This window comes from Xiphophorus couchianus, chromosome 11 (assembly GCF_001444195.1).
Source record: "Xiphophorus couchianus chromosome 11, X_couchianus-1.0, whole genome shotgun sequence".
NCBI classification, from domain to species: Eukaryota; Metazoa; Chordata; class Actinopteri; order Cyprinodontiformes; family Poeciliidae; genus Xiphophorus; species Xiphophorus couchianus.
This window is the reverse complement of record NC_040238.1, coordinates 19,617,939-19,633,080: the sequence shown is the minus strand read 5'-3', so window position 1 is coordinate 19,633,080 and position 15,142 is coordinate 19,617,939. Positions and strand designations below refer to the sequence as shown.

The following is a 15,142-nucleotide window of genomic DNA, read 5'->3' as shown; positions in this document are numbered from 1 at the left end:
TAGTTGTTTGCTTCAGTTTCTGTGACCAGTTTTATTTGAAAGTTATACCTAGGAAAGATGAGTTACCTACTGCAAATATTCACTGATGACCTCTAACGTTTAACAGAACATCACTATTATGATTCTGAACTATAAATAAGTAAGGGATACACTGGGAAATATTCCTGTGACATGAAGCTGCTTAAGAAGCACCTTGTACAGATGTAGAAAGGCAGACCTTACTGACACAACTGTGTGTTCAGTTTCCCAACTTGTTAAAATTAATAATTTTATGTAGAAACTAATGAAAAGCTACCAACAGGTTTTACTTGCTAATTCCATTTTTGAGCTTCTCTGTGAATGGCGACATAGTACAAAATACAGGTTACAGCTATAGAGTCTCAATTATGCATGCACCAGACTGTTCTCCTGAACTTTCTAAAGGTGAATCATGCATTATTTAAAAGAATGATGATCTGTTGAAAACAACGGAGGCAAATGTAGCAATCATAATCTGGGTCAATGACGTCACAATAGGAACATGAAAACAGCTGGTATTAGTAAGATTTTTCGACAGATTGTGACAGATTTCCTGTGCAACTCCACTCGAAGAAATTCTGCAATAGTGCAGAGCAAGGGGCTGGTTTTCACCAGGTTAGGACAAACTCTAAGGTGTTCAAATTGTGTTTGAGTTGCAAGAAATTTAACCTTCCATTTTTTGAGCCAGTGGCAATTGTACTTGATGTTTACTGGTGATTGATAATGGCAGTAATTGTTCAGAACGCTTAAGTGGTACAGGTTTTTCTGTATTCCTGTTTAGTTTTTACCATTTAGTGCATATTCTCTGCTCATCACATAAGTAAAGACTTATAAGTAAACAAGTTACTTTACTTATTTAAAAGTGGCTAAAAATTTACTTATTTACTTATAAATAAGTACATTTCCTTTACTTATTTACAATTAAATAAGTAAAGAAATTGTTTCCTTTTGGAAATCATTTGTTAGTCCAGTACAGTGGCTTTACGCTACTTGACTTTTCCATCGTTCTTATTGTTGAACGATGGAAATTTTTTCTTACTGTTCAGATACAAAATTGGCATAGTTTTTATTTGTGTAATATTTACTTAATTGTTTTATTAACAAATTTTTCTTTGCGGTGAAGAACAACATGTGGGACAACACTTGAGATGTACAGAAGAAGGCCCATGTAGTTATACTGTGCTTATACTCCTACACCTGCCTTATGTGACGTCACCAGAAACCTGTAAGTGTGGAAAGCTATTTTTAGGACAGTAGATTTTATTATTCTCAAATTATTTCCAACTAAACAAATAGAACAACTAGGGCATGGTGTTCTAAGTGACAAATCGAAAGTCAGTTTAACTGAATTGCAAAGAAGTCTGGTATGTTGCTTTAAATTGGTAGAGTTGTGTGAGTTCATCCCACTTTACTTACTAATTGCCAAACACGAATAGCATATTAACTTTTTAGGGTGTGTTCGGGTGAGTTTGAATGAATGACTCCGACATGGCAGCTCAGAGCAGACATATCTGAGGTTAAGGTCCACTCTTACTTTTTTTTTTTTCATACGAATTTGTCCCTGCTGCAGCTCCGTAGTCCCTTTCTGGAGCAGAAAACACTTGAGGAGTGCAGTGTGCAGCCAATCGACGTTACATTAAAGGCTGGAAGTAGGAGGCTGGACTTAGGAGTCAAAACATGGCGAAATAACAAGTTTCGCAGGTAGAAGCTACGCCGTGTGCCTGGCACCGTTGGACTGCAGTTTCGACAGAGCTGGACGCTGGAGGTTTAGCATTAAGTTTAGCGGACGGATGGCTGCGGTCTTTTGAGTGTTACGGACGTAGAGCCTGGCTGTGTTTTCCCCCGGAAGGTTGGCAGTGCTAGGCGCGACTGTCAACAGAAAAAATATGGACTGAGAGGGAAAGTTTATCCTGGGAAAACGCTTGCTAGCTCGGCTACGTTAGCTGCGGGTTGATTAAAGGCGCACACCTGAGCCAGTACTCTGATTACTTTGCGGTCGGCTTGAAAAAGTGGGGATTTATTATTATTATTATTTATTATTTTTTTTGGTCGTCGTGTAAAGTTTGACTCGAAGAAGCATTGGGAGCTGCGTTTTTTGTTTTTTTTTATAAAGTCTTTTAAATCAAATTGTTCGGCTTGGATTTAACTGCAGTATTCCGTCCATGTAAGGCAGCCAGTGCCAGTTTGACGTTCGGTTCTGGTGCGGACGGACCCGGACGCCATCACATCACAGGCGTTGCGTTCTTCTTAAAAACAACCACTGCGTTGAACAAGCCCGCATGTTTTTTTTTTTAATATTAATTGTCAGCACAATTAAATAGTGCTCCTCTGTCAAAATCGGGTAGGAGTTTTTTTTTAAATTATTATCATTTTCTGTGCTTGCATAATTTTATCCGATATATTATTACTAGGGATGTTTTACAGCAGCATCTTGTCAAAATGAACGCAGCAAGGTGTTCAACAACACTGGAGGTGCGCTGCGTTTAAAACCAGCCAGTTATTAGCTCGGTTCTAATGGCCGGCTGAATTGGAACGGTGCCATTTTGTTTAAAAAAAAAAAAAAAAAAATCTTATTTTACGTTCGTTGTGTTTCAGTCAGAATTTCTAGCTGACATTTTTTCTAAATCAGCTGCGGAAAACATCACAGCTCTCGGCCAGAGTTGACGTGAGCTAGCCTGCTGGGTGCGTCTGATGCAGCCCCTGGGATGGACTTGCTATATTAAAGGGCTCCGCATTGATATAGAAAATCAGTTTTCCTGTATGATATCGATAGAGTAGGCTCGTGGGCAGCCATTTATTTTTTTCCTGTCAAAGTTCTTCTTGTGTAATAAGTGGCTAACTTGTTAGCTAACGTCATAAGTTTGGCCAGCTATGTCTGAAAACGCCCCCACACGAAGCCTGGATGACATAGACCTCGCAGCTCTCAGGGTGAGTATTATTACTATCATTATTGCAATTATTGCGAGGTTCAGTAATTTAGTCTTGTTACAGTCGCAGACAATGGTCCCTGTAGATGTTATGTCATTTTTGAGTTTTCCTCTGACACAATCACAGTCATGTTGCACCCACGCAACAAACTTGAAGTCAAACCAACACCCCCCCAACCCTCCCCGGGGCTGTGTGTGCTGTGGGCAGCTGGGATGTTTACAACCACAAATCACAGCAAAACGTACCTTCTGATTTATCGAAATCTTATACTCTTTTATTCCATGCCTGCTTCCTAATACTTTAAAACATTTTTTTATCAGTTTTTAAAGGGATGTTTTCTCAATAATCATCCAATTAAACCATATTGTCAAGGACATTGTAAGGATTTCAATTGATTTGAGAATGAGACTTTTTTTTTTTAAGTTGTATTTTTAGGCACTTTTCTTGTCCTGTTCTGGGCAGACTTTTAGTGACAAATGCCATAAGTACACCACATCCTTCTTTTCATTATAAACAACAAGGTTCTGTGGCTTGATATTTGACTGCTGGCAGGGTTTGTTTAGTGACTTTACTAGCTTTTAGTTACCTTTCTTTACTTTGCTTAATTTATGCATCTTTGTTAGGTTTGTGATTGAAACAAATCATTATGAAAGTTTAATGCTAGCCTACTTTATCCATTCAAAAACTCGTTTGATGTTCTCCTGAAACACTCAGTTGTGTTCAAGCATCAGCCATCAAGCTAGCAGTTAATTTGAGTTGAAGTTAAATAATTTGGAGGTAGTAGTTTATTTCATTACTCCATCCACTTTGTGCCATGCATCAACATCAAAACATACTCTAAAAATGATGCTATCCCCACCATCTCTGGCATTTGATGCAGTGTTCTGAGATTTGAATGCCTCATCTTCTTTTGTCGACTTGGACTGTTTCATTGAAACCAATTTTCAATGTTCAAAATAGGTGAACGTTAAGCTTTTGGAAAAGTAATTGCCATATTTAAAATGTATGTAATGGGCTTAGAATTCATGTTCATGCAAAAAAAAAAAAAACTGATTTAAATGCGGTTTAGTTATTCTGATGAAGAGAAGTTAGGAATGCCCATACCTTGTTGTTCGCTACAAAAATAATATAGCTTTGCTACATTTTGCATAGACGTATATGTTTATTTTTGTATGTAAAATGAGTCTAGAGGCAGATACACCGATATTGGCTTTAGGACACCAGCTGCAAATGTATGGACATTAGACAAAATGTAGAGAATTACCAAATTTGATACAGATCCTATTTGACCTTCCTCTTTATTACTTTTCGGTGTTGTAGATCAAAATCTGCATCCCCACATGCTTTTGTGGGAACGAAAGAGATTTGTTTTAACATCCCTGCATGTCCATCAGAGTGATGCTGTTCTTCAAAACAAATCCATTTAAAATGGGAAGTCAACCTCTTCCACTAACTGGTGCAAAGGCATCAAGTGACACTATATTCCACAAGATGCTAGCTAAACACACAACTGGAAAAAAAAGAAGGTTCTTTCCCTCTGCTTCTTAGATCTAGAAATTAATTTCCTTTTATATATTACTATTGATAGACGATGTTTAGGTCCACTTACTGCTTCAGTCGCTAAAGTACTGCTTGAACTTTATCTGTTCTCTTTGCTTCCATTTTTATTGTAAGGTTTTATCACCAAAATCTACTTGGCCAGCAGCACCCACCAGAGACAAGTGTGAAAATGTTCTTGTGATTTTGGAAATTGACCATGTAAAAGTGCCATGTAGAGTTGAATTAGAAACAAAGTTAGGCAGCCTTCATGTTCATCATCTTGTTTTCTAACCTTCCGTTGTATTTGTTGGTGCTTGGCTGTGTTCCAACAGGTGATGGCAACAGGTGTTGATTAATGGAATACCATGCAATCACATGTGGCTACGTACTGCATTGTCTTCGAGCCAGTCGGTTCTGCTCTCCAACATGATTACAGTTACTATTACAGTGGAGGAACATAGTTAAAATATTTCAAATATCAACAAACGTCTCAGTGACTCGATCATAATATTTAAAAATATGAAATATTTTTATGTAAAGACTTGCAGCAGACATTTCTTAACAATTAATTTGAACAGGATTATTTATTTGATTTTACAATATTAATTTATCTAGAGATTGGTGTCTCCAGGTGACATTGTTGGTTACATTTTGAGGACTAGGACCTTGTGATCTAATCTGAATTGGAACATAAATTTGATTAATTTTGTTGCTAGATGTCTAGAAATACATTCCTTTGTTCTAGATTTAAGCTGAAATTTTGACAATGTAATAATGACTAATCACAAAAGGAAAAAAAAATCACACCAAGCCTCAGAGAATTAAGCTTTATAAAAATTAAAATATTTTATGCATTTGTTGTAATTAAGCACTTTGTGTTCAGCCTTTGTGTTCGAATCTAATGACTGGAGAGTAGCTGTAACATTCTAAAATAAATTTAGAAAAAATAAATAATTTGACTGTTTTAGTCTTTATTTTTCTGGATGATCTGTAAAGATTTTCTGTTTTTCATTTCTTTTCCTGAATGTCGGCTAAATGATCACCTTACAGGAAATTTGATATTTACTTCCTTTAGGAGCTTCATTCCTCTTCCAAATAGTGTTTTTTCTACTGCTAGCTTGTCAAAGCTTTATGTTACAGCAGAATAAGCAACTTCATTTATCTCCATTATTTTAACAATAAGTAAACGTATTATGTACCAGGGATAATTAGCATTTATCTGTAGCCACCCTAGCTGAACACATTTCCCTCCTTTTTTCTTGTTGTTGCTTCATTCTTCTTTTTTTCAAAGCTGATTTGCTTATGCTAATGTTTGAATATAAGTGTACCCTTCCCCTTCTTTCGGCTCATTCGTCTCATCCCACTCTCTGTGGCGGATGTGGGTGAAGCAACCACCTCTGCCTCATCGCCCACTCTGTCATTACATTATTCCTTTCCATACCATCATTCTCTTCCCTCCCGTTTTACGCCACATCTCTTCCTCTTTTATGTTAAACACATTCAAGATGTGTTTAATGTTAAACACTCTCTTCCTCAGAGTGTTTAACATTAGACGAGCTATCACCTTTAACACCCAGTTCATGTTTTGTTTTTTTTCCTGGATGTTTCTCAAAACTATGATTTTGTTTTTTTCACATCCATCTCTGACCATGAAGTGAAAATCTTCATTTTGAAGGTAGAAGGACCAGGATTGGAGATAGATGAAAGCAGGATAGGTCATGGTGTACATTTTAAACCCAAGGCAGCAGTCTCACCACCCACACATCTTCTTAAAGCCATATTGAAATTACATGAAAGTGGAACTGCTTGTCATTTTCCCTCGTCTCTAAGGGGAGGGGGTTGCATAATTTAGTCAAAGCAGCCTACTCGTTATTAGTGTCAGTGAGATCTGTGTGCACAATGCAGAAATTTACATGGATCAAATCCAGAAAAGGAAGGAAAATTCAGATTTAGATATGCGTCTCATGTACTATAAAAAGTTGAATGCACTGTGATTCTTTTCTTTATATTTAAAAAAATTAATTTTCCTAATTCAAGGTTTGTTGGTGGGAACGGAAAGGTTAGAGGATCTCTTTGCCGATGAATGTTTAATTTTAATTGGCTTGAGAGCACAGAGCAGATATCATTCCAGTTTATGCTATTAAAAGAGCTACATGGTTAAGTGACAAATATACATCAAAGTTTATGGTAATATTCATACTCGCAGATTAGAAAATCCATGAAATGTACTTATTAGTGGACACTTTTATGACTTCATGACTGCATCTATATTGAAGCATTTCTAAGAACAGGTGGAGTTTCTTTGTTTGAGGATGACGTTTTATTTACTGAAGAAACCTTAGGCGTAACAAGGTAGCACACAACCTGTCAATTAATGTATACATGTGGAGGACCTCTTAAAAAACTAAATAAGCATAGTTTGCTCCAAGTTTATCTGTTTTAATTGAATATTTTCTCTAGCAGGTGAAACAAAAAGAGCAAACTCAGTTGGCATTATTCGTACAGCGAGACATTTTAATAATCTTTTTGTATTATGATGTTTTTCTAATCCCAATGTGTTGTTCTTCCAAAGGATCCAGCAGGAATCTTTGAGCTGGTCGAGGTTGTCGGCAATGGGACGTATGGGCAAGTGTACAAGGTGAGCCATTGTGCATATGTACATAAACAAATTCACAGGCACATCTGGTGTGAAAAGAGAAATAATCAGAGAAAGTACAAATATTGGTACTCTTAATGGTCTTTCTAAAATAAATGTATTTGGAGCCTTGTTTAACAAAAACTTTACTTGTTTAGGCTGATCAGAGAGTTCTAGGAACTTAAATTGGCAATCTATGACTTTCTGTTTTTCTGGAGTATAAATAAGACAGAGACCCATATTGTTTTACCCATTGATCATTAAGGTTAGAGGAGAATCTACAATCTACAGTAAATGAGATGGTATGAAATGTTAAAAAAGATCTCCAATTCTCGCTGTTGAAGTAAAACAGGAAAGAGTAGCATTTTGGGGTTGCCAAATGCTACAACTATCGGACATTATCTACATGCCAGGCAGTTGACCTGGAGCCATGTCAGGGAAATGTCATTTTTGTGTTGCCATTAAAAGTTGAAATGTGAAGTTTTGATTTGCTCTACTTGGACTTTAACTGGAACTGGATGCTTTTAACAAATAAGACAAAGATGTAGTTTGTTGGGAACAAAAACTCCTAAGTGAATCTGATTTTTAGCAAATGATGAGGGGGGAAAAAAACACTTACCTGTCCACTATTAGTCATGATGGAGGATCTGTGTGAGTTTCTTTCTCTTCCAAAGTTTGTGGTCATTCATATTAGAGATGAATGAGGATTTTTAACAAATTCTTTTTTTATTTTTATAACCGATCCCTGATACATACTGCCGATGTTTTTAAAACTGATTCTTGAAGTTGATATTACTAATTTACACGACAAAAATGATGCATTGATAACAAATGTTAAACAAGTTTCAATTTAAACAAAAAAGAAATATTTACAAAACAAAGGATAGCAAATGATGAAGAACAGGCACCATTGTTCCCTCTTGCGCACAGTGAGACAGAAACAGACTTTTAAACTGCAGATGCTAAATTAGACAGTAAAAAATTCAATAAAGATTGAAAACGTACCTTTTATCCCCGTTGTTGTTGAAATTCAGTATTATAACATTATCAGCCTCTTTCTGCTGTGGAAGGAGAGGTAATGCAAGCTGTCAGGTGATCTAAAGTAGTGATAAATTGGCCTCAATTACCTTAATTTTGGAAGGTTGGTGATCAGCTAATACTTAAATGTGAAGCCAGTCTTATCCAGTGATCTTATCTACCTCGGCAACAGTCTAAAAATCCCCCTCTGTTTTCTTTTGCTCTGCCATGAGGGAGGTTTGACTCTCAGACCGACTCACCAGGTCATGTCTGCACGTCTGCTGTTAACAATCGTAACCCCACATTGCTAGTTACCAACCTAGCAACTTTTTTGCTAAATTTAGTAACATTTCAGTCAAAACAATTGGCCAAAATCAGAATGGGCAGGTTAGACTTTTTAAAGATTGGCGATCGGTCAGAAAAATGCAACTGGTGCACCCCTGAGCTCAAGGCACGACTGCAGAATGCGCTAAAGGATCCAAATTGTTCCTTAACCAGGGCCGTCACGTGAAGACAGGCCAACTGGCCGCCATCAAAGTGATGGATGTTACGGAGGAGGAAGAGGAAGAGATCAAAGCAGAGATCAACATGCTGAAGAAATACAGCCACCACCGCAACATAGCCACGTACTATGGTGCCTTTGTGAAGAAGAGCCCGCCAGGACACGATGATCAACTTTGGGTCTGTTTACATTTGTATCTGGTCCAATGACATTATGAGAGCTTTTGTCATTAATCGTGCTCTCGTTAAGCGTGTTTGCCTTTGAACAGCTGGTGATGGAGTTCTGTGGAGCCGGATCAGTGACTGACTTGGTGAAGAACACTAAAGGCAGCTCTCTGAAGGAGGACTGGATCGCTTACATCTGCAGAGAGATCTTAAGGGTGAGAAACTGTAGTTTTGACTGTTGGATCAGTTATCCAGCAACCTTTTCCTCTCACTGACCGTGATTGACTTCTTTGTTTGCAAACAGGGCCTTTCTCACCTCCATGCCCATAAAGTTATCCACAGAGACATCAAAGGCCAGAACGTGCTGCTAACGGAGAATGCGGAGGTCAAGCTAGGTATGCTGAAATAAAAATACTGAGTTTGTTTTGCTTTAGTATGTCTCACTGTACTGGTCTCAACCCTCTCAATGCAGTTGATTTTGGGGTGAGTGCTCAGCTGGACAGGACTGTGGGGCGGAGGAACACCTTCATCGGTACTCCTTACTGGATGGCGCCTGAGGTCATTGCCTGTGACGAGAATCCGGACTCCACTTACGACTTTAGGGTAACCTCAGAAAGGCTGTATTTATTATCAGTGCTCCTTTGCTGTAAAAATAAAACATTAACCAGAGACACTATATGCCATTTATTTTACAGAGTGATATTTGGTCTTTGGGGATAACAGCCATCGAGATGGCAGAGGGAGCTCCTCGTAAGTGAATCTTCTTCATTGACTATAATTTTTTTCATTCTACTTGTATCTATTCAGCATTTGATCATTTTTCATAATTTTTAAAGCCAGCTCTAAAGACCTCATGAATGAGTGTGTGTTGTGCTTGCAGCCTTGTTGTCTGTGTCTTCAGATGGACAGCTGACTCACTGTAATTAAGGTAGTGGAGTTGTGAGCTGGCAGTTGGCCTGTGGAGGCTGATGGCACAGATCTCCATGGTTGATGAGGAGATTTCTCTGCTGGAAATCTGGTGCAGAACCAAAGATTGAGAGAATAGTGAAGTGAGGCTAATACGCTTGGTGAAGAAGTGTTTTTTTATTTTTTATTTTTATCTGGGCTTAAAGGGTTAACTGTTGGGTTTTGATTTTGTTTTGAAATGGAACAACTAATCTGCAAATCATAATAAATCTAACAAAGACTGCTGTGGAAATCCGGGCCTGTCCGTTCCCATGCCAGGAATGGAATGTGTTGTGCATGGGCTGCTCTGATGAGCTGATGGAGTGATAACCCTCAGCAAGACCCACTGTTGTTTTGGCTCAGTTATGGTTCTGAAACAGTGGCTTTAAATTGTATCGCGCTATTAAATTATCACCACTAGGAAAGTTTCTCTGATTCAGTTTTTTACGTCCGAGAGTAGAAAACACTTGAGAGTGTTGAGTGAGATTTTAGTTTTATGCCCCCAAAATATTTATCTACAAAATAGTAGAAAACTTTTACATAGAATAAACACCTGCTACAGTTAAAGGTATACTTATAATTACTATGTAAAACCTTATTTCTGCTGACGTTTGGATTAGTTGCCTCAGTAGACTGTTTATTAGACCTGGACCAGCAGCTGCAGTTTGTTGCTGACATTTAGTTAATGTTACTTTTGAGTTTTCTTATTATACTGTTGAAAAATGTCTATAAATTGTACTTCGCTTCTTTTGCCCAGGGCGTTAGAGGGAGTCGCCTCCATTAGCACAGCTGTCTGACAGTTTGCACCAACAGATCATAGAGGGAGTTGTGTATATATTTGGAGAATGGCAGCAGAAAAACCAGCATCATTATCGTTTGATGTTAAGATTCTTCTTTTATAGTATTGGACATTGTCTTGACAGTGATAAAATATATATTATATTTTCACACCTTAAATCTTATTATCATTGGGATTGCTACTTTATTTTTTTCCCACTGTTGGTTCCATAAAATCAGCATTTAATATTCTCCATACAGTAAGTATCTGAGCTGTATTTGTGAGTTTTTGACTGTATGCTGTCTGAGGAATACCATTTCTTTCCTAAAAAAAGACCTGGTTTCTCTCATTACTTTGTTTTTGATATTCTTATTTATGAGAAGTTTAGTCGGTGATACCAGTGTTAACTGAGCAGTACTCCACCTATAGGCCAATCTCACAAAACGTTTTTCTTTATGATTTCATTATAAGCATGTGGAATATTAGTAATGAAAAAGTTATTATGAGTTTATTGAATCTTAAATCCAAATTAAAGCTAGTTATTTATGAGAAACTATGAATGTTTCTATGGTTTATTTTCTCGTCGCTGATGGAGACATACGGCTCTGACAGACTGCTGCTATGAGTGACATGTAGCAGGGTATACAGGCCAACTGTCGAGCTGGTTTTGGTGTACAATTATAAATTATGCAGCATGTACTTACGCCATCACTCCAGTGACTGAAGTAGGTTAGAATGGTCCCTTCTATGAAATTCTTTTTTAATTATAGGTGCTGAAGCCATTTCCCAGCTACTCACTTCGTGCTTCAGTGTAAAACGTTAGGCATTTGATCTGTTAAGTTCTCTTGCAAATATCTTTTGTTTTTTGTGTTTGTGCTTGTAAACTTGAGTAAGCATAAATTTTCCTTTTCTAAAGATGGTGCATTGTTTCTTTTTTGTTGTTTTGATGGCAGCGGTATATTGCTGTAATTTAAGTCACATTATTGTGAAAGGTTTTGCTGATCCCACAAAGTAATATACAAAATTATACTCAGTGAGCCTAGAGCTTACTGAAGATGCATTATCATAGCATTTCTCTATGATACTTATGCTGGGCATGCATTTTCTGTCCATTTTCAGCCAATTCGACCGACTCTCAGCCTAATTGTGTAGTGCTTGGTGTAGTATAATATACAGTAACAACAAGTGTATGGTTGCACAATAATCAAACCTGTTTGGTCGCCCCTTGTGATTGTATTGCACCGTTAAAGCAGCAACAGAGGCCAGGCTGACCTGCACCTCTCAACCTGTCACTCAAGAAAAGAATGTAATCTAATGTAATAAGTATGACAAGTAATATGATATTAGAATTCAAAGAAGACATGTACATAATTTAAATACTGGAGTTTATAAACTTAAGATGGCTTCCAAGCAGTTTGAGCTGGAGCTGAATATGACTGAGAATATTGCACCGCATATTTCCACTCTTACTTGGAGAGGAAAATGCAGAAATGACTGTGGAAGCACAGTTTACAGCTACTTGCAAAAGTATTCATAACCCACATATTTGTTGTTATTGACATATTGCAACCACAGACTTTAATATATTTTATTAGGATTTTTCCAATGAGCTTAATGCTTAATTGGCCATAGTTTACCCAACTCTGCCTTAAGCTCTCCTATGCACAGGATTCTGTTAATTGTTAGTGACCTCAGAAGGCAATGAACCTTACCAAGCTCCGCCCACAACCGACCCACGTGACCGCAAGTCTCACAAACAAAGCCTCGCGGCGCGTTGTTTCTATGTAAACATGACTCCATTAGTGCATCATTTCTACCGGATTTTCACAATATATCAGCTACTACAATGGACAGAGGAACTCACAAGTTCATGTCATCATCTGGGAGGAGGTTACTGGTTTCTCAGTCACAAGCCGGTTGCAAACCTGAGGCCAGCAGGTGTCAGTCAGTTATGGTAGATCTGAAATTTGGTTTGATGACGTCAATATGAGAAGCTACAGACTGATAGGAGGAACCAAAGAGCTCTGTAAAGGTAAAGGCAAATCTTCTGAAGTTGGGATATAATTAATTTCACATAATTACCACGGTAGAAGCCATTTGTTTGTTAAAGTTTTATGAAATATATTTGTTCTATTTGATGTTTGTTGTGAATGACGTAAACTCAAACGAACGAGGAAATTAGTCCAACGTTTAGAAACTACAGCAGCTGTAATGCGCCACAGCAAAGGTAAACAAAGGTAAAATAACCCGAACAGGTGATCAACTCAAAACCACTCCTACCTTTTTACTCTCTCTCTCTTTGTAGTTTAAGCACACCTGTTACTGTGGCAATCGCCTGTGCCCCGCAAGACGAGCAAAGATTACATTACATAGAAACAATGCACCGCGAGGCTTTGTTTGTGAGACTTGTGGTCACGTGGGTCGGTTATGGGCGGAGCTTGGTAAGGTCCATTGGTTGCAGTAGATTTATTTAGGGCTATCAGAGTAAAGGGAGTTAAATGCAATAAAGTGTCATATGTTACTTTAGATTTTCATTTGCATATAAAATATGGAAAACCGTGTTTCATTTTTTTTCAACTTTACATGATATGATATTCTGTATTGGTTTATTGCATAAAATAAATGGAATGTTTTGCTTTTGTGATTAAAAAGCTCGCTAGATTTTGGTAATGTTAATACTAGTTGTTTTTTAAACTGTTTTAGACACAACTTTTTTGCCCCTAAAGTTGTCAATAAGATAAATGTAATTTTGTTTTAGAAATACTTAAATTTTGAGCTTTTAAGTTGTAAATTGTTTGAGCAGAAAGTGGCCAAAAGGTCCTAAAAAAATTAGAATTTCTCTCATGGTATGTATTAAAACTCCTTCAATACTTGGATCCTTTCCACTGACAGGAAGTTGCTGTTAGCATACAGCCAGTGGGTGATCCATCCTTAAAAATTACATCTGAAGTTAGCTGGGATTCTTCTGGATTATTGTGGCCCTTCAAAAACTGAAAGGGGGAAAAAATCTGATTGCCTTTGACTGTGTCGGTCACGTTGCTCGTTACCGAAAGACTGCATAATAGAAGCCTATTTACTGTGAAACTGAAGCTAACCAGTCAGGTTTAGCTGCCTACCTACACTGGGAACACAGTGACTCACAGTCCTTGCTCTTACATTCAGTGTAACAATAAGCCTGAGGCACCAGGAAAGATTGGGTAACAACAGTTGTAACCTTGTTTCAGCGTAGAAAAAGCACATATAACGGTGTTTTAAGGTTATTTGCAAACTATGCGTTATTTGCAAATGCAGAAGAAAATGTATTTTGTTCTCTTTTGTTCCTTAGCTCTCAGCATGGTTAACAGGGATTTAAGTCTTATAATCTTCTTTTTCTGTAGCTTTGTGTGACATGCACCCAATGAGGGCCCTCTTTCTGATTCCAAGGAACTCCCCTCCAAAGCTTAAGTCCAAGAAATGGTGAGTGTAAATTGCGCTTCTTTTTCAGATTCTGTAGTGGACTGCTTCTCCTTGCAAATGTAACTGAGTGTTCAGATCTGCTTAGACAAAGTTGTGGTGGCATTACTGCGCGTAGTGGTTTCAGATTTCTTCACTGTGGAGTTATTTGTTTCAATTCTTTGAACTGAAATTAATCCAACAAATAAAGTAAATTGTAATGATGGAAAAGCGAAGACAGTGGTATAGAATGACAATATAATAAAAGGCAGTCCTGCCTTGTAATCACTTAGCAACGCAGCAGTAATTGGCTAAAACTCATTAGAAGAGAAGGACATTAAATGTAAATGATGCTGAGTTGTACAACAAATGGCTGGATAATTTGCAGAATGCCTTTCGAGACAAAGGGGCATGAGAAGGTACAGAGACATTTAAGATTTAATTTCTCATTGTTTGTCCAGTCCTGTGTGTTTGCCTCTCCTATTTCTCTCTTTCTTCTCAGCAAGTGAATAATGTTCCCACAAGAGCCAGACTCTTGTGTTTCCTCTTCTGTTCTGATCATCAAAAACATATTAGGATGCGGTGGCTATTGGGTTATGAATATTTCAGAGTATTTGTTTGATTAGTCCCACCAAATGTAAAACAGGACTGCTAATTGTTTGGCAAATTGGTCCGTAGCAAGAAACAAAAAGCGTCAAGTATTTAAATACCCAAACAGAACCCCAAAGTGTACATTTCTCACCTGATATGTCACATTTTCATCCTATAATGCCTACATCCAACATGTGAAAAGACTAATTACATAAACACGGTATGTATAAATGGAAGTAGTGCAAACGCATAGAGAAGTTTCTATGAACTTTTCGGTCACAATCTATGAATACTGGTATTTTTACCAGGTTGCAGCTCTTAGTTATTTTTTTCATATTGGCAACATTTTCACCTTGAGTTGTAAATTACAACCACTTGATCTCTTGTATGTTTAAAGGTCATATGCCATTTTTCAACCTTTCTCAGTTGTGCTCAGGCTTGTACTTCAGAGTAATTAAACAGTTCCAGTTTCAGTAAGGAGGAGCAAATCATAAGAAATCTTTCTGATCAGTACTTTGGAGAGATGACAAACAGAGAAATTTGAAAGAAGTTTGGCATGAGCCCAGGTTCCCTGTTATTCAGAACCATCTGGT

The 15,142-nt window shown here is 37.6% G+C and overlaps 1 protein-coding gene across 8 annotated transcripts in view; it reads left to right on the top strand.

Annotated features, from left to right (window-relative positions):
* Nucleotides 1-1,592: 1,592 nt before the first annotated feature.
* mink1 (misshapen-like kinase 1) overlaps nt 1,593-15,142 on the top strand; it is a 30,187-nt gene continuing 16,637 nt past the window's right edge. For 4 of the 8 annotated variants that reach the window (XM_028031775.1, XM_028031773.1, XM_028031776.1 and 1 more), the window contains exons 1-8: nt 1,593-2,946; nt 7,058-7,123; nt 8,636-8,818; nt 8,908-9,018; nt 9,108-9,198; nt 9,276-9,406; nt 9,499-9,553; nt 13,904-13,982. In XM_028031775.1, the coding sequence (XP_027887576.1) occupies nt 2,890-2,946; nt 7,058-7,123; nt 8,636-8,818; nt 8,908-9,018; nt 9,108-9,198; nt 9,276-9,406; nt 9,499-9,553; nt 13,904-13,982 (773 nt within the window). In that variant the 5' untranslated portion in view covers nt 1,593-2,889. The remainder of the gene's footprint in view (nt 2,947-7,057; nt 7,124-8,635; nt 8,819-8,907; nt 9,019-9,107; nt 9,199-9,275; nt 9,407-9,498; nt 9,554-13,903; nt 13,983-15,142) is intronic. The other 4 variants (XM_028031779.1, XM_028031778.1, XM_028031774.1 and 1 more) reach the window with 3 other exon arrangements.